The sequence below is a fragment of the Frieseomelitta varia genome, unplaced genomic scaffold (genome assembly GCF_011392965.1).
Source record: "Frieseomelitta varia isolate USP_RPSP 00005682 unplaced genomic scaffold, Fvar_1.2 scaffold_566, whole genome shotgun sequence".
Taxonomy (NCBI): Eukaryota; Metazoa; Arthropoda; class Insecta; order Hymenoptera; family Apidae; genus Frieseomelitta; species Frieseomelitta varia.
In genome coordinates, this window is record NW_025110330.1 from 35,569 (window position 1) to 56,114 (window position 20,546).

Here is a 20,546-nt window from a genome sequence, read left to right on the forward strand (position 1 = left end):
AAAGTCCTACGGATTACTCGCGACAAGCGTTATTAAAAGATTCCATCGGTAAAAACTTTCCAAGAAGAGATCTTCAACAAGCTTGGTTCCAACATACTTTTCGCGATTCTAAAAAAAAAGATACATTAAAAGATACGTCTCGAAACAATTACCTCAATTAACTCTCTTACTCACACACCAAAATTTTAAAATATATGGTTCTTGAAATTAAGAGACGCTTAATGATTATTTACTGGTTTAAGAAGAACAGAATTCTAAGAAACATCAAACGTTTCGAAACAACTACTTCAATCATGTAACTAAATTTTCTGTCACTCGCAGTTTGCCTAAAATATTCTAAAATTTAAAAATATACGTTTCTTGAATAAAAATTTTAAAATATTCAAAGTTTTGAGTTGAAAATTTTAAAGTTTAATTTTAAAATATACGTTTCTTGAAATTAAGAGACGCTTAATGATTATTTACTGGTTTAAAAAGAACAGAATTCTAAGAAACATCAAACGTCAACAATCTCAAAACAACTACTTCAATTATGTAACTAAATTCTTCTCTTATTCGCAGTATGCCCGAAATTCTATTCTAAAATTCAAAAATATACGTTTCTTGAATAAAAATTTTAAAATATTCAAAGTTTCGAGTGAAAAATTTTAAAATATACATTCCTTGAAATTATTCATAAAATTTGAATATGTGTGTTTCTTGAGAGGGACGCTTAACTTACTAGTTAAAAAAAAAAAAAAGAAAAGAAAACACTAAATTTCAGCCGAGCTTCCCGCAAAGTGAAACAGCACAAATTAGCATATCGCGTTATTCTCCTCGCAATCGTACCAACGATCGGGAAGAAAGTTCGCGGCGGTGCGTCTTCGTGAGAGGACCGCGATGGTCGGAGGTCGCCGCTGCGTTTTATCAGGCTTGACATTTCGAAATGTCGCGCGGTTTATCAGGTGTTCCCTCCACGGCGGAAGCCTAAGGTCGGTGTACGGACACGCATGCGCGCGTGCACCGTGCCCGCGACGTCATTAAATTTACATAATAAGGCGTCGCGTGGTCGAGGCTTGTAACTATCGCTACCGGCTGCTACCGCTGTTGCTGGCCTCCTAGTCTATTGACACTTTGACGCGGACGTTTCAAGTGCAGCTGCCAACGATCGCTGCCAATTGAGAGCGAATCAAATTGCCTTCGGGGCCGGGGTCGGCGGGATATCAAACACCAGCTGGGCAAGTTACGGCGCGGCGTTTTAAAGGGATATTAATTTGGGATATCAGTTCTCGTTCAAAGTAGATCACGGTCGGATCGATCTTTGCCCCTCTCCTCCCGCCGTTTACCGAAACTTTGCTCGTCGGGGGAATTTCTACGGGGAGGGATTTTTGGTCTAATGATTGACAAAGAGAGAAACTTTGGAACAGCAAAGAAATGTACTACACGTCCACGTCTCACTATTTTTTTTATTCTCTCTAAGAACTCCACCGCGCGCAATTTCTCGCCGAGAGAAACTACGGGAACTCAATTTACATCGTGCTTCGGTTAACAGCGTGAAAAGAAGATCGCCGAGGGAAATATAAATAACACTGTCCCTTTAAGGGTCTGTATCTTAATAAACGCGCCTCTCCCCCCCACCTTTGTTCAGAACTGCACGGCAAATTTCTAGTAACTTATAGGCAAGTGTACAGCACAGAGAGATAGAGAGAGAGAGAGAGAGAGATCGTGTACGTAATAGTTTCTACGTCAGGTGAAATGAGAAAGTTCAGCGAGGGTATTTTATAGTTTCGCAGGTACAAAATGCATAGTCACATAATTTCAGGCGGGAAACAAGAAGTGATTAATCAAACTGTACAAAAGACGTCAGGAACAGTCATTATTGCGTTTAACGTTGCAAAATATCGTGTGTTGCGATAAATTAATTCAAATAAAAGCCCGCGCCCGGAGTTTAGCTCAACTCCACTTATCCGGAAAATCGCGTTAGCCATTGTCACGTGCTGTTCGACGCAGATGAAAGAAATTTAAAAACAAAAGCACGTCAAAGCTTTTTCCTTCTAATAATTAGTGATACTCGCAATTCAAGGAATTGTTTCCAGAGGAAATAAAAATATATTCTTCTTCCCCGAAGAATCAATCGATCGAATACATGCAGAAAAATCGTGGTTAAATTGAACATACTATAATTTGGTGTTTGATTTTGATTTTTCCGTGATATTCCACGCAGTTTGTGTCAAAATGTACGGTTTCAAACGTTTCAATTTCACTGCGTAAACAATCTTTAACGTAATCGGCGATACTCGCTCCTGCGCAAAGAAAAATTCATTTGTGCCTTCTCTATGAACGACTATTCACAATAAATATAGATGGTATATTTCGTTATTAAAATACACACTCAGCCTCTAAATAGTTTCGTGTAATTTCACCTCTTTCACAGAGAAAGTGTTGCAAGAGAAAAAAAAAAAAAAAGAAGAAGAAGAAGAAGAGCAGATCCGAAAAGATGAAACTTCCTTGAAGAAGAAGCAGGGGGGAGGGCAGAGTCGGAAGTCCTGCTGCTTGTTTCTAAAACCAGCGAAAGTGTTGCACCGGGAAAAATCGATCGTCGCTCGAAATACAGAGCACAGAGGAGAGAAAGAGGGTGGAGGAGGTGGAGAGGGGTCGACAGGGGTGGGTTTTATCACGCGAACAGCAGGCCGATCGGTGGATAAGCCGAGATTTCGCGGTGGTAATCGATACACGGGGTGTAGAGGCCTCGGCGCATGAATTTACACGGGGATATATTTAGCGTGCCGGCGATTTGCATGAACCAGAAATGGTGATAAGTGCCCCGAGACCCATCGCCTCTCCTCTTCAAAAAAGGGTGAACCCAACGACGTCCTCTCCCCCTCGTTTCTTCTTTCTTTCTTTCGGCTCGCGCTTCTTAATTGGCAACGAGGACGACGCGTCCCTTAAAAGTTTCCCCGTTTCCCACGGGCCGTAATTCCGCCCGCCATTGAATATTTTACGCGATGTTCTCGCGCCGCGACAGTTGACGCGACCCCCGTGATTTATCAAGTATAATATACGCGCCGCAACCGAGGAATTTTCATATTCCGCGCCGGCGGGATTAAACGGTTGCCGCCATTTTAGGGTGGCGCGCGCGAGAATGTTTTTTTCTTTCGTTTTAGCTCTGTCTGAAATCGAAACGACCGAGAGAGAACTCTGCGAGCCAAGTTAAATATGCATGGAGAAGTTTTATTAACGTTGTTTAATGATTGACGATCGGTTCTGCATTAATTCCATTAGTTATCAGAAATTTCATTTGCTCGCCTGAAGTAGAAATTAACGAGTTAAATTCAACGTGTAATTTAAAAAAAGAAAAAAAAAAAAAAAAACGAGATCTCAATATGAAATGTTAATATCACAACATTACGTTTCATTTCGAATCTCGCGTTTTAGGGCAATTTTGAACCTATGCAAACGAACAGATATCCAGATGATAACGATTCAATTTCAACTAATCACTTTTATATTATTATAGACACTTTTATACAATTATAAAAGTATTAAACTACGTTGCTGCACCGTTGTTACATTCATACTCGTATTAAACTTCATTCCGTCGCTGTTAATTTTCCAACGTCAGTCAATTATGTTATCAATATCACCTCCTTCTTATCACTTCATCGATCTTATATACATGTATATTTATGTTATTATCATACCGCGAATAAATCTCCACCAGTCCACGTTAAATCCAATCCCATCGCTATAATTTCCTCCCGTCAGTCAATTATTCGATTAATTCCCACCGAATCGACTTCTTTATTTTCAGCGATCGGCGAGACGTCTTCCTCGACGAGAGTTTCCTTTTGTTCACGTATCGCGCGGGGGAGGAGGAGCGCCATCGATGATACGCGCGTGGCTCCACATATTTCTTTTTTTTTTTCTTTCTACTCTTTTCCACGCTGTTCCATTGTATACGGTGTTTCACAGGAGAGAAAATATGCCATGCCTACGAGAGAATAAAGCGGGAATTTTCGACTGAAATTGATTGTGCTGCTCGCGAGCGCGGAAAAAAGACCGGGATGAAGAAAACATCTCCCGAGCTACCCGAGAGAAAAAGGGAGAGAGAGAGAGAGAGATTGGCAAGGCGGTGTCACGCAACTGCATTATCACGCCGAACATATTTGTCACGTTGACGTTTTCAAATCGTGACACGTGGAAATTTTTCATGCGCCCAAGTGGGAAATGCCGCGCCACCCTCGCCCGAAGGATTTTTGCCAGATTTCAAGAGAGATAGCGAGGGTGTATCACCGCCATCGAGTCTTTCATTATCATTCCGTGATCGTGATTTCGGAATTTTCCTCGTTTCTTTTCGTTTTCTTTTTAATTCTAGCATCCCCTTCGATGCGCGATATTTCAATGTTTCATAGATGCATGTCTGATGTGTGTTTTATATATATATATATATATATAATGTTTTAAATTCTTTCTAGCTGGTGAAACATGATACAAAACATTCGAATCTTTCCAACTTATACTAAATTCCCCGTTTCTCTCAGATGAAACAATTTCCCAACAAGGAACACTTCCTCTCTCGCTTTGTAGTTCGGTTAATTTCGCCATTACAACGGACAGAAAACGCCTTGCTAAAATTAACCAAGCGTCCAGTCGGATATTTACCGAAATTATAAATTAGAAGAACGTCACCAATTCCAAGAGGCAATAAACCACGATTTCTTCGAGAATGAACGTCCACGTGCATTAACATTGTAGGATCAACGAAACTCTAGAGACCCTTCGATCAAAATTGACAGACATCGCGTCACGTTTAATTTTTTCCTCTTTGTACACGCACACATACACACACGCGTGAACACGCTCTTTCCTTTCTTAGCGTATGAATTATCTCATTCATTGATTCTATTTTCTGAATTCCGAATGTGAAAACGTCGCGACGATAATCGTCAGAAACGCGAGACGCACTGGAGGGAAAATCCAGCACGGTTTCGTTCGACGAATAACCGCTTGGAACTGGACTGGTTTCTCAGGCACCGGAGAAAAACTGACGCGAAGAAGCCAAGGGAAGAATACCACCCACCTCGACCACCACCGTAGCAATACGTGTACTCGTTATAGTCCATGGACGGCCGTTTGAGTAATCCCTCGCTCGGCACTAGGTCCAACAACGCCGTGGGATCGCACATTGAGGCCAATTTTCAATTTTCTTCGTCATCGACCACACGACATTCACACGCACTCGCGCCGGCTGACTTCCTGGCCCACCGGCAACACCAGATTGATCATTTATCGCGAAACTTTCGGACGATAAGGCCCCCACGTTATGTCGATGAAGACGTCTTCCGCTTTCAGAAGAATTTTCTTCTTTCACTCGCGTCAATCTCACTCTTTTCTTTCTTAGCGTAGAAATTTCTCATTCATTGATTCTATTTTCTTCTTCGTCCTTTTAAATATAGATGAATTCGAGGGTCGAGAGAGTTGTTCTTCATCTATTTCCAGACGATCTTCCTTGTCTTTCTTTTTGTTCACTCGGACGTTCAGTTTCCGATACACGAATTTCCGACTCTCGTAGGTCGATTAATAATTTCGGTAAAACGAAATGTAAATAAAAATCAAATATATCGGCCGCGTTATTGAGCTCTTCACACTCGCGATTTCTCCGCTGTTTTGCTTGTTCTTCTCGTCGCGAATTCTCGATATAAATGAAAATTTCCTTGGAAAGTTGTTGCTCGTGAAACAGAAGACACGTGCTCGAACTTTTCACTCAGACAAGTCTCTCTTCGATCAAAAAACCGTTCTTCAATTATCAATATTCGAAGAAACTTTGTCCAAAATTTTGACACACACGCTCGACCACTCTTTTCAATCACGAACGTTTCACACACACACACACACACACACACACACACACACACACACACACACACACACACCCACCGATCGTCGCTGTCTCCAAGCTCTGTTCAAGTTCTACAAATTTTCCCCGAGCCTCGAGAACGGAGAGCGGAGAATTTCGAAGGTTCGGCGACCTTCGCACAAATGATCCTTTCCGGTATGGACTTCAAAGGGATCGCATCGGGGGCGACGAGACGTCGATGGATGGTGTCTACGTACGGCAAAGTACACACGAAACTCCGCCGCGAATCCTAAATTAAACTTGGTCGTCGCGTGTTCATGTGAAATACGACCGAGCACCGTGGAAAGTTGCGAGTGGAATTACTCCCCCTCTCGTGCACCTGTTATACCCTCCGCTTCCGACGCGGGCCCAAAAATTTCTCTCTTCCTTCTTCTTCTTTTTCTTCCGAGAATCTATCGAAAGTCTCTAGTCTCCTTCTCTAATTTTCGCTGGCAGCAGATTCGACAAATCGTCGGAGAAGAAGAAAATTTTCACTCGCTGAAAGGAACCGAACTCGTGTTCCTCCAATCCACCTGATCGATAATCCTTTGACTTTCGCTCTCCGTCGAACTCAAAAAAAAAAAAAAAAAGAGAGAAGAAACTCGCTAAATTCGTCAACGTCGGCCAGCGACGTCGCTCAACGTCTCGGCTCCTTCACGTTCTCAACACCGGGAACTCGACTCGAGTATTTACAACCAGTCACGCCGAGCCGTTTTCTTCGCCGAGTCTTCGTGGGATCGAGGGATGAAAATACCCTCCCGCGAGGGGTTGCACACGACACACAATCACCACCAGGAGGCACATACACGCACGCTTCAGAAAACGAGGACGATGCGCACGCTTGCGCGGTCACTGACAGACTGAGGATACAGGGCCAGCCGATGACTCCCGACACTGTAGCGGATAGCGCCGAGAGAGACAGAGAGAGAGGAGAGGCAAACGTAGAGGGGAGCAAACGAGCGAGGCAGGGGGACTGTAGTCAGCGGTAGGGGATGGTTCCCGTAGGACCTTTACGTCGCAAAGGGTAAGGAACGCGCACCGCAAGGTGGGGGGGAAGCACAACAGCCGGTCCTCGACGATCGCAGCAACCACTACTTCACCGATGCTGCAGTGGATTCCATCGGAAGACGCTCCTCCGGGACGTTCCTGCGACCACGCCGCTTTCGCCTTCTTTCCCTTCCTTGCCTCGTATTTTTTTTTTCCTTTTTTTTTCTATTTTTTGACGTCTTCTTGTCTTTCTTCCTTACTCCCTTTCGCTTCTTTTCGCTCTACGACGTTCGTTGAATACGATTAAGTTGTTGGAAAGTATCGTTATCGAAAGAGTACAATACAGAGACTGAAAACCGAAATATTTTGAGGTATTATACTCAGAGACTGGCACCGATATATTGTGAGGTTTAGGTATTGTACCGGTATTTGCTCCTGTATTATCGTAATAGAATCGCTATTTGGAAAATCGATACCAAAGACGGTCATACCGGTATTTTTATACATATTTTATCGGTTTGTATTTGATGTCCAACTTACGGTACCACTTTACTGACGAAAACACATTTTTCATTTTCTACGTACTCAGTGATTCTTATTAATATTCGGACGTCGTGCTATTCGAAATATTGTTGTGGATTACGATTGTTTATAATAGTAAATTTGGATTAATTTTTTAATAGTATAGTAGAACATTCATTATAGTTTACAGTGACGTAAATTTTATTTATTTACTGCACATACTCTTCTTAATATCAAACAATAAACTGAACTATGTCGAAATGTGGCGTGGCAAAAATATTCGGACATTTGAAGAACTACTACAATATATGAACCTGAAAATTGTTAACATAAACGATAATTAATATTTTGTTAGGTAGCCCTTAACTTCAATAATATATCGCTTAGGCATATTTCCAGTAATTTTTTTTAAGTAATTTAGCGGAATATTCTTTCATTCTACGATTAATCGTTGTTTTAACTCCTCTCTCGATTTATCGACGTACGACAATTAGTCATTTTTCACCGAGAAAAAGGAAAAACGTGTCGAAAAATCGATCATCTTTTAAAATTAAGTAAGAGTATCGTGGTTGATATTGTATGGAGGTACACCGATAAATTAGTATTAGAAATAATAAAGGATAAAAGCGTCATTAAATTTACTATCGGCAGCTTTATGAAAACATTTAATCATTGTCTCCATTTTCTTTTCTAATATATTAATATTTTATTTACCGGTATTATACCGAAATACATCTACCGATCTGACATCGTTTTGATAGCATCATACCATTTCGGTTTCATTAAACGTAATCGTACAGTAACCTAAAAATACCGATATTTTACCTCTGGTCACTGGTACAATACACAGACTCGCTATCGAGATTTTGGAAATTGGAACGAGGATCGTTTGCGATCAGAATGTGTTCGAGGAATGGAAGTAAACTTGCGACTTTGAGACGTTGTGAACTTGATTTTCAATCATCTTTACAGTTTCTTAACACTAGAACTACCGACTAAAGTGCAACATTCGTAGCAAAGAAGTTAAAATTAAAGTGACAGATACAGAAAACAGTTAACAATACGACAAAGAATAAAAATTAATTCTTCTATTAATATATTTTATTAAAGAACACTCGGGTATGTAAACACACACTGTCATAAGTATGTAAAATTATAAAAATTGGTCATTTTGACCACTTTGGTAGTTCTAGTGTTAATTATAATAAAAAGAGCAACCCTTCAATCCCAAGTACAGTCCTTAATCTCAAAAGCAATTTTTAACCTCGAGCCTAACCTAAAACTCGATGCACGAACGCTGTAACTTCCGGTGACGTTGCCGCGGCGCCATTCAACGATTTTCAAAAATTGCGATCATTGCTCCCAAAAATACGCGACTTGTGTCTGCTCGTATTTAATTTATTTTCTACAGGTTTGTGAATTTTAAATAGCCTGTGAAATAGCCGATCGTTGTTCGTGTCAAAAAGATTTTTTTTTCTCCTCTCTTTGACAGTCGTTGGAAAGAATAGAAAAAGTCGTCGCGTGGATTGATTAGGAGGAGTGTTTAAGCAGGCGGATCCGGAAGGGACCGAGACGATTGTTTTTATAAGAATAAATTCCTGTCAGTTAGAGCGGAGACGGGTCGTGTCTGGGGTCGATTTAAAGAACGCCCCCGCAGTGGCCACGATAAATCGACTTGTCGCGGGTATTTAATCCCGGGTCGGTGCCGTGTGAAAACCGCCGCGTTCCGCGCGACACAGCGAGGAAACAGGCGGAGATTGTTTCTATATAGAGAATTAATTAATCTAGATTTTGAAGTTTTATGCAAATCCCGCGCAAAACTTATTATGCAAATATTCATTCTGCAAATATTACGATTTACAATTTAAATGGAGTTATCTCTTTGGATTCTGTCCACTCTTTAAGCATAAATATTCAAAACATTACCGCCGCGCTATATTGTAAACGTAGAATTCAACATTAAAGGAAAAAGATATCATATTCTGCGCTGTCATCTGCGCCGATTGCCAAGAAATTATTTACAAACAAGTGTTCGTCTATGGGACGAGCAGGGAAAGGAAGAAAATGGGCAGAAGTCGCGTCGCTGGTTTCACAACAATTCCACCATTCGAACGAGAGAGATTAAACGAGAGGAATTATGAAATCGAGCTCGGTTTCAAACCAATTGACGGGCAATTCAGGCGTTCAAAAATTCAAGCGCGTAATTTCTGAATGAAGTTACCCACGAGAACGGAGGGGGAGAGAGAGAAAGAGCCGTGGAATAATAGAAGCGGAAAAGTTGCCACTTGTTTCTGTGTCGATGGATTATCGATTTAACGACAGTTGCAATTGTAAACGCGGCCATGAAAAAAGAAAAGAAAAAAAAAAAAGAAGGAACACGCGCGTGTATACGTACGTACGTATAATGTGATTTTCCAAGCGGGATCGAGAGTGAAAAATTATATATAATTTTCCTTCCTGTAGACTTTGTCAATTAGAAAAAAAAAAAAAAAAAAATAGAAAGAGAGAAAATACAGCGCGATCTTTTTAACTTTGTCCCTCTGTTCTTTCGACCGATGTCAATCACAGTCACCCGCCATCGTATTATTGTTCGTTGTCTCTTGCTTCCCAACAAAAGCGCGCGCGCTTTTGTTTGTTTATCGTTTACGCTACGAAAATAAATAAATAAAGCGATCGACGATTCGCCGCATTGTCTTCGCCGCGGTTGTTTTTCCTTTCGGTACTCGATAATACGACAATCGTGGTTGCGTCGAAAATCGTTTACCCCTCGGCGTGGTAGAGGTAGAGAGAGAGAGAGAGAGAGAGAGAGAGAGATTTTCATTAAAATTGAGGGCTCTGCCAATTTTCATCAATTTTTGTTTCAAGTGCCTCGTCGAACGCAAACAATTTTTGCATTATTTCGCTCGTATTATCTCGCGTGATGCGAAATATCCATCATCGGACGAACGAACGATAATCGAATGAGGGAACAATTACGGCAATTCTCATTCTTGTAACGAAGAGTGTATTTTCGAATTCGTTTCGAGATGATTGTCTTGAAAAAGAACAAAAAAGAACGAGATCGACTCGATTGTTTTTAAAGCAATTTTCAAAATATAAAGAATACAGATGGACAAAAGAATGTATTCTACTATGAATTATGTACATATACTTTAGTAAATATGATTGTAATTATATTTCAGTAAATATACTGTGTTTAATTAAATACATATGTATTTAGTAAAATTATAATTTAGTATAATATACTTCGTAATTCACATTAATGTATAATTTATTATAATATACTATCTATAATTTATTACAGATATATATTATAATTTATTATATATAATCTATAATTTATTATAATGTATAATCTGTAATTTATATAATCTATAATATACTTCATAATTCACATTAATGTAGCGACACTCCTATTGCTCCACTTTTTTTCTGATTTTCGGTTGCACAATACTGAACGAAATCTCGCGAAGAGATTTTTTTTTACAGAAAGAAGAGCGCGATATCGCGAAGAGAATAAGCAAATGACGTCGATGGCTCTCGGGACGAGATTATCGTCGGTCCGTTTGTCGCGGTTTGACCTTATCCATCTGGCCGCTCGACGAAAATACTGTGCTCGATCATCGCTCGTTTCGAGACATATTCGAGCTCGCCAGCCGCGATAACGAACGAATTTAAATTGAATTGAAAAGAAGCCGCGGTTCTTATCTTCAAATGTGTTTCGAAAGGGACAACGAATCGCTTTGATTATACCGTTTCCAAGCACCGAGAGACAACTTGAAATCGATCGCAGCGACGAAGAGTCTGTTGGAAAATTTAACAAAAAAAAAAAAAAATCATTAAATGCACCCGTTCGTGCATTTAAACTTTCTCAAACATTCGGACGGAATTATTTTATTTCAGCCTCGCAAAGTAATCCTGTACTCGCCAGAACGAGTTTCTCACCTTTTCTTTTCTCTTTCCTCTTTCTTTTTACTTCACTTTCACTCGACACGCCGATCTTCAAGTGAGAAAGATCGCGAATTACTTACTTGCATCAGCAGCAAGCATTCGGAGAATTCGCACTCGACTTAATGCCCTCGTAATGCATCGCGTATTAATGACCGAGAGAAAGAGAGAGAAAAAGAATGAGTGAGTTAACGAGTGAATGGTTAGCGTAACGAGACTTGAATGGGCCACCGGGCAACGCGAATGCTCGTGCGTAAACGGGCCAAGTATTGACTACGCGGAACCATAGTCTCCCCCATTTTTTTCCCCCTTCCTTCGCTATGTGTCTATTAATTCATTAACCCTTCCACTGCGAGTTGAAAACGAACGACTCGTAACTTGGTACGACTTGGAGTCCTAGAGATTTTTTTCTCCGTGGAAAATTAATTTCTCTTTAAATTAATGACAATGAAAATTGCCGACAATCTGAATTAATATAATTTTGTATGAAAGAAAGGTCACACGACGATCGAAGCTTCTATTTCAACAGTCAAAAGTTCGTGTTTTTAAAGATGATTTTACATCATGACACTTCCTTTCTCGATAATTGTGGAAATTCTAAAAATATCGAAAATCTTTCCTCGTAATTAAATTCAGTACGATTTGGAAGATTGAAACCTCTTGGCATTCGCTTTTATTTTGAATTATTTTTTATATATTTATCTTTATAAATGCATTCATTAAATTTTTATGTGTTTAAAAAATTTTACTTTTATTTATTATATATTTATTTTTACTTTATTGACTTTTATTTATTATATATTTATTCTTACTTTATTACCTGGTTGGAATTTCTTGAATTTTTGTCGTTTAATGATACTTTTCAGAGATTTTCGCAAAGGGGAGGTTTTGGAATGAGATTTCAAGAAAAAAAAAAAAAGAAAAAAAACGAGTGAATTGTCGCGCGATCTTCTTTCACGAAATTATATCAGTTTAAATTGAACTTTTCACCGTCACTTGCTCTTCGCTGTATATCTCATAATCGGTCATCATCCATATTTCCCTCGGTCACTTCGATAGCCAAAGCAAATAAATAAATACTAAGTCGGAAGATGTCGCTCGAGCTTATCGCCGAAAAACGTCCAACTATCCGCGAAACGAAAATTTCAGCGACACTTTTAGCGATGAGCAACGATTCGAATGCGCGTACACAGCTAGTACGTATTACGAATTAATATAACCGAACGATGCGAAAGGATTCGCGAGTGATTTGCTGGTAGTTAGATTTTAATGAGACACGTTACAATTTCGTTGGATATCGGACCCGGTGATTTCGCTAGATTATAAAATATCCACTTGGTTAAATTGCACTCTGTTGATCGTTAAATTGCTCTCTCTCTCTCTCTCTCTCTTTTTCTCTCTCTGTGCACGGTAAATCGCCAGTGTCCGCCAGTAAACCTTTGAAATGTTCCATGTTTTAAAAACGTGACAGCCGATCGTTTCATTGGACTCTCTCTTTTTTTCATTTTTTTTTTTAAATCGCCTATTACTTAAAATCAGACAGTTTCTGGAAATATTGATGCGACGTGTATGCAGTAATATACAGTATTACACTGTTAAGTATTACATTATTTTCCGGAGAAATTTTAGAGTCTCTTGTCAATTGTAGATTTACGTTAGAATTTCTCAACTTGTACATTGAATTTAAATTCGAACTAGAATGTTCATAACTTCATTAAATCAGATTGCTAAAATTAAAATAAATTAAGGTACTTTTATTCTGCGAAAAATTTCATTTCTCCTTTGTCACGTGAAAAATTTCGCAACGAAGTATAGAAGCTCCAAAATTTTTACAACAAACAGCCTGCAATAACTTCCACCGAATCACTGAAGTCTCCATTAGCCAAAATTTTAGCGTTCGACAGCCGGATGAAAATTCAGTTCGTCAATCTCACTTTTCAACAGATTAAAAAAAAAAAAAAAAAAAAAAAAAAAAAAATAAAAAAAAAAAAAAAAAAAAAAAAATACAAATTGAAAGTTCGAAGAGCGAATCGAGTAAACGAATCGAGTGAAAATTGTCGTGGTTCCCAATGACCCCGAACGGGATGCATCGCTCACTTGACAGTCAACCAAGTAATTCCTTCCACGGTAATTTACCTGGTATCGCGTCGAGCAACGAACGATTCCCGAGCAAAAGAACCGCTTCAAAGTACCGCCGGTGCTATTACTTGATCCGGGTTCGTCACGATCCGCACAAAGAAATGGATGCACCGCGGCCAGGTACGGGCGAAAACACACATACATACATACATACATACATGTATGAAACGCGTCACGGAGAAGGAGATCGAGAGAAAAAGAGAGAGGGGTTTACGAGGGTGAACGCCTGCCATCTGGTCGATGTGCAATCTGACTTACTCCTTTCTCTCTCCTTTTTTCCTTTTTCTTTCTTTCTTTCTTTCTTTCTTTTTTTTTTTTTTTTTTTTTNTTTTTTTTTTTACGTAATCCCGGCCGTTTCCCAATCTGGGATGAGAAACTCGTTCCCTCCCTAGCTTTCGGTTGCTTCCACGTCACTCGCCTCTCTGGCCGGCGAGACTCCATTCAAGTCGGTCTTGTATCGCCGCGAAAATCGAATTCGAAATTCCCCGGCCCCGTCTCTCCTCTCCTCTCCGCCATCGCCCTACGCGTTCTCGCGTAATCCTACGTGAGAATTCTTTCGTCTGCTGGAATCTCTCTTTGTGCACGGATTTTTGCACCCGTTCCTTTCCCCTTTCACCATTTTTTTTTTTCCTTTCCTTTCTTTTTTTGTTTTGAAAAAAGAAGATTTTTGGAGCAGATTCGGGCAGATCCTTTTCTGGGGAGATACGTTTCTTGTTAAGAGAGGGGAATTAGAAGGGGACACGGGATGAAGTGCAGACTCTCAAGTTTTATGACACATAATAGAATCAGAACTGTGGTTAATAATTTTGACGTAACGTGGTAATTCTGGAATAACTTGGGAAGTTGAAATGTTCAAGAGGATCTAATTTGAAAATACGATAATTTTATTTCTCTTTTTTGTATAGCAATCATCTTTATATAACAAGTGAGTATTTCAGTGTTTTATATACTTTAGTATATAAAAATTATATAATAAGTGAGTATTTTTTAGTGTTTTTATATACTTTTACATCGTAATTATTTCTACTAGAAGCTAAAATATTCAATGAAAAAAGAATCTTGTCCATTTCATACATATATATGTTTATACAGACGTTTGGAATTGTAACTTATTATTCCCTTCTTATCGAACCCGAACCTAACTCAAGAATTAACCCAAGATGAGAATCTTTCTTCTACCAACAGAATAAAGTCATCCAGTCGAAGCTTCGAATCGGAACAAAGAAACTGAGATTACCTCGATACTTCGTTCGCCACGAACGAACGAAGAAAGAAGAAGAAGAAGAGGAAGAAAAAGTTTACCAGAAAGATAAATGGTATCACGATGACCGAATCTTTTATCGAGAGAGAGAGAACGTTCGAAAGTCTTGGAAACAAACATTACAATTCGCTGCAAATCTAAAACAAAGAAGAAAGAAACAATTTAGCTTTATAGAGAATCTGTCAAGTGTTGACACTGGAACCAAAATGGTAAAAAATTAGTAAAAAAATGGTAAAAATTTTCCGTGGAAATTTTACATATATTTTTATATTATATTTATATATTATAATACACAGTATATTTTTATATTATATTTATATATTTAAATATATGTATATAAATTAAATTATATTTAAATATATTTACGAACAGCGTAGTTTTAGGTAACCGATTTGTTTTTCAATAAAATATATCAACAGAAGACTGTGTTTTTTAATCGTATCATTAACTTTCTCTTGCTACAAGTATTATACTTTCTAGCGTTAGTGCGCGCGGTTGAAAAATATGTTCCTACGTATTGTAAAAAGCCGATTTCTAAGGTTGTATACACGTGTATCTACACACAGTTTCCCATCGAGTGAATCTATACGTGCAACGTTCCACGAGGTTTTGTCCGGTTTCAACTTCGCACGTTTGTCGCGTGGCCACACTGACGCACAACTGGAACGCGGCAAGAATCTTCGCGTGGAAACTTCCGGTGCACGTCCTCGTCATGCCTCATAACTGCTAGCCTGGTTAAACTCGCGAGAGCGAGCGTTCGCCCAGCGTAAGAAGCTAGCTGGTCAAGCCAGAGTTTCCACGGTCTTGTACTAACAACTTGCCATCCTAACCGAGCTCAGAGCTTGTGCACACGTATATATAATATATATATATATATAGAGAGAGAGAGAGAAAGAGAGAGAGAGACAAAGAAAACAAAGTAGAAAAATATAACGCACAGTTGAGTAAACAGCCACGTATAATTATGGGATTGGTCAGAAAATTACTGGCCATGATTTTAATTCAAAAAAGATTTAGACTCGATGCTCTCTGATTGTTTAATTTGTAAAATTAATTTTAATGATTCGTTTTTTCTTTTTTTCTTTTTTTTTTAGGCACGTTCGAGAAACGTGGTAGATCGATCGTGTTATTGGTTCTCGCGAGGAGCACTCGATCGAACATCTGGCAGCCGAGGATGCGTTTAAAGGATTATCCTGTCCGCTCGCTCCTCTCTCGCGGCGATACTTGCGAAGTCACGATGAACCTGTTCGAATTAGCCGCGCCACTATTTTTCTCTAGGATGGATGGCGATGACGCGCGGGAAATTAGAAATTCGGGCGGCAGATTGATACCCCTCCTTGCCATTGTTCCACCCGTCCGGGCGTTCTAAGTACTTTGTCTCGTAGAAACAATTCAGAGTTCGAGCCGAAACTTCAACTCTTGATATTTGTATGTTGTATTATTTAAAAATGCGTCGAGATATGTGGAACATATTAAAATAGCACAGAATATGCAAATTTAAATATTTATATTTGTATTGTATTTCAAATATGTCGAGAATACGGAACATTAGAGATACAAAATATTTATATTGACAGGCTATGTATCTTAATTACACAATACACAGTCTGTAGAATACGACAGATACTTAAATTACATTGAATATCACGAACACTATGGATATTAAGTAGTTTAAATATTGGAATTTTAAAATATACTGAAACACAAAATATATATTTTAATTTTAATTGCACGAGCTAAAATACTAATAGAGTCTATAGAATGTTGAACATAGTTAAATTATATTGAATACTATGAATACTATGGATATTAAGTAGTTTAAACGTAGAATATAAAAATATACTAAAACACAAAATACATATTTTAATTTTAATTACACGAGCTAAAATACAGAGTCTGTAGAATGTTGAACATAGTTAAATTATATTGAATACTATGAATACTATGGATATTAAGTAGTTTAAACGTAGAATATAAAAATATACTAAAACACAAAATACATATTTTAATTTTAATTACACGAGCTAAAATACAGAGTCTGTAGAATGTTGAACATAGTTAAATTATATTGAATACTATGAATACTATGGATATTAAGTAGTTTAAACGTAGAATATAAAAATATACTAAAACACAAAATACATATTTTAATTTTAATTACACGAGCTAAAATACAGAGTCTGTAGAATGTTGAACATAGTTAAATTATATTGAATACTATGAATACTATGAATACTATGGATATTAAGTAATTTAAACGTAGAATGCAAAAGTTGGATTATTAAAGTATACTAAAACACAAAATATGTATTTTAATTTTAATTACAAGCTAAAATACAGAGTCTGTTGAATGTCGAATACTGTTAAACTGTTGAATACTACGAATACTACGGATATCAAGCATTTTAAATGTAAAAGTTAAAAATATAATGCAGAATATACAAAATACTAAAATCTACTCATCGAACTGAAGTTGATCCGAGGTTCAAGAATAACGGAAGGCAATTTCCTTTCCAAACTGTACCACACGCGAAACGAAACAATCGGATTTCCGATTTAAATCCATTCCCGGCTGCGAGCCCCCGGAAGAGGGCGCAACGATATTACACGAAAAATCTCGACCGAGCCGAGTAATACACACGATGGAAGGTGAAACGCGAGGAAGAAGCTCGGATTCGGTTCGATGGAACTTTCGTCCCTGGCAAAATAGAAGAACGAGGGGAAACCTCTTAGAAGGACACCATTGACCGAGTAGAATGAAAGGGGTGGGATCCGCTCTTCACGAAATCCAAGACGCACACGGCAACCTATGTTCCTACCTATCCTACACGGTCGTATCCTGCAACACCAACCATCATGATTTTTCATTCTCCGACAGCATGTGCCTCTGGGTACGAGTACACCGTGTCGTGAAATTTGCCGCAATATCGAACAGTTTCGACGAAAGTTTTGGGGAGAAACCATGTCGATTTTCGAACGCAATTTTTTTTTTTTTTTTTTTTTTTCTCCCGAAACGAATGGATACACGTAGGGGAAAAAATAGTTAGGTAACGTAGGAACTATTGTACGAGCTTCAGACAATAATAAATAACGATAATTGAGTGCTGTTTCGAAATCGACTTGTGTGGTTCGTTGCAAGTTCGCCAAAATTCCGAAAGAAGAGAATGAAAAAGAAGTATGTACCGTCCGACAAAGTCTAGAAAAATTACAGCCAGTTACGAGCGTCACTTTCGATATTCCCAAACATACGTCTAACCTACCAGAGAAGAAACCATACGACGCGCGATGTTCTTTGAACGAGAACCGACGGTGGTGGCCGTTGCCATCGCAAGCAAACTAAAGTTTTCTGGGAGGAACCTCGGCCAACGACCACTCGCATCAGCGTAAATCGACTTTTTATCGCATCGAGCACGTCTACAGATCACTCGTTGCAGCAACACCATAAAAAAAAGAAAAAAAGAAGAAAAAAGAAAACGTGACACCAAAAAAACGAGGAGTCGAAAAAAAAAAAAAAAAAAAGGAAACGTACAACGAAAAATATACCGGTAATCCGACACGGTATATCCCCGTCCAGTTTATGTCTCTATAGAAAGTATCTACCGGCGACGAACCCTCCCCACCCCTCCCCCCAGCCGCGCGCTTAATCTCTTTAATCCACTATCGGCTGTAAAATAGTGAGTTAAGCCAATAAAACTGCGAGGCACGCGGGAGGTCGACGTCGTGCGACGCGATGACGCTGAAGAGAACTGAACACGAACGAACGAGAGGGGAAAGAGTAGGGTTGTTGCCGGTTCGGAGAGAACCCGTACGTGTAACAACTCTGCGGGCCTGCGCCATCTGCATACGGAGAATGATCGGTCCGTAAATTACGCGGCTCTAGGCAAGCCGCTTCTCTTCTCTTCTCTTCTCTTCTCGTTCTCTCGTTTTCGCCGGTCAAAGGGCCACGAGGAATCTCACTCGTTCTCCCTCTTTTATTCCGACTCGCGAAAAACTTCCTTGCGCGCGTACGTCGCGCGCGTTGCCAAGCGTGGCCGCGGGCCTGGATAAACACACGTTCACGCGTTCCGTGAGCGTAATGTGCGAGCTCGCGCGAGAAGAACGCGCGTAATAACGGGGCCTCCGGGTGGTTCGTTCCTTCGCGAGGCGAGGATCTCCTGGGAAGAGAGTCGTGCCGAGAAACACGCGGCGAGGTTCCAGCGACAAGCGTCGAAGTCGAAAGCGATTTTTTTAAGTGTTTGGATCTGCGAGTTGCTCCTTGTTTGTTTGTTTGTTTTCCTTTTTTTTCGTTTTTAATCGAGAATTTTATAAATTTCAGCCCGCTGGACTTGTAGGTTTTTACTCGTAGTTTCGGTATTGACGATTACTCGAATTGACGAACTACTTGGTACGATGTTAAAATAAATCAGTTATCTTGACTAGCTTTTGTAACTATTTTGTAATCATTGACAGAGGTGACTTTTAGGTCATTAAATGATTGATTTAAATGATTAATTCGTCACGAAACAATCTGCAAAATCTTGTTAATTTTCTTCTCCGCGCGGATTCTTCACGCATTTATGGAAACCTCGAAGTTGCAAGAAATGTACGTATAAAATATTCAAAGCAGTGTATTAATTGCAATTCTGCAACAATTTTCTAGATTCTATTTAATTTAAAATTCCATAAACATCCGCGTAACAGGTTTAATCACCCAGAATTGTGCTATAATTCGACAAAGTTTACAAAGTTAATAGTCCGATATATTTTTAATGTAAGAATCGACGACGAAGAAACTTCAAAATTTTCATCATACAAAAATCTTATTAAAGCTCATCTTCATCAATTCATCAGAAGATCGTGTGCTCGAGAATTATACGGACGGCAGACTCTTACGATTGATGGTTGACGAAACATTTGTTGAGTATTAAAATCATAGGATTGTACACGTTGCGAAACAATAATTAATTAATTAGTTTTTACGAAATATACACACAATGTTCCGCCGATTTAGTTGTGATCAGAAGCGTAATCGCTTTACGATTAATGATTGTGAAATTAATCATAACCTTTGATTACAACGATTTTGATTACTTCCCTTATTCATTAATCAGTGATTACTGATTATTTGATAGTAACAATCTGTAATAATTAATAGCCGGATCCCGCGTTGATCGCGATCATTAATCATTAATCGGACTGCGTTTTGCCTGACTCTGATTAGAGAAGTATCAGAATGTATAATAATTTGCGTAAGATGTAACAATAAATAATATATATAATGTTGAATTCGGTGCAGCTTCTTTATACACAATCTTAAGGTAAAAAATAAACTATAATTATATAATATAATATAATATAATACTATAATAATACTACACGTGACCACACTCCCTCGCACCGAGCGAAATATATAAAATACACAAAGACGTGTTTGAGATGCGGATTAAAGCAAATCAACTTCGCTTGTTTATCGAATTTCGCGAAATCTTTCAAACAGGGTGCAAAAAAAAAAAAAAAAAAGAGGAAAAGAAAGAATCGGGGGTGAAATAAAAAAGAAAAAGAAACAAAAAAAAGGGAGAGAGACAAAATAAATTCGTATCCGCCACAGCCGAGAGAAAGAGAGAGAGAGAGAGAGAGAGAGAGAGAGATTGCGGGAGAAATTTCCAATTTTCCAGGAGAATAGTACACGTTGGCCGATTTTTCGTTCGCACGCGACCCAATTCTTCTTTCACTGCTGCCTTTCTCCAGTCACGGTTCTCTTATCGTGACACATCCGACCTCCCCCCTGAAACTGCGAGATCGTTTTTCGACGTTTCGAACACGCGAGAATCTGAT

General features: G+C 38.9%; 1 protein-coding gene across 5 annotated transcripts in view; it reads right to left on the bottom strand.

The window, feature by feature from the left end:
• LOC122534009 (teneurin-m-like) overlaps positions 1-20,546 on the bottom strand; it is a 294,594-nt gene that overhangs the window by 32,813 nt on the left and 241,235 nt on the right. Inside the window, exon 2 of one of the 5 annotated variants that reach the window (XM_043664253.1) lies at positions 5,060-5,227. The exons of 3 other annotated variants lie outside the window; for them this stretch is intronic. In XM_043664253.1, coding sequence (XP_043520188.1) covers positions 5,060-5,165 — 106 coding nt within the window. In that variant the 5' untranslated portion in view covers positions 5,166-5,227. Of the gene's footprint in view, positions 1-5,059; positions 7,031-20,546 lie in introns of those variants that run through there. One more of the 5 variants, XM_043664252.1, reaches the window with a different exon arrangement.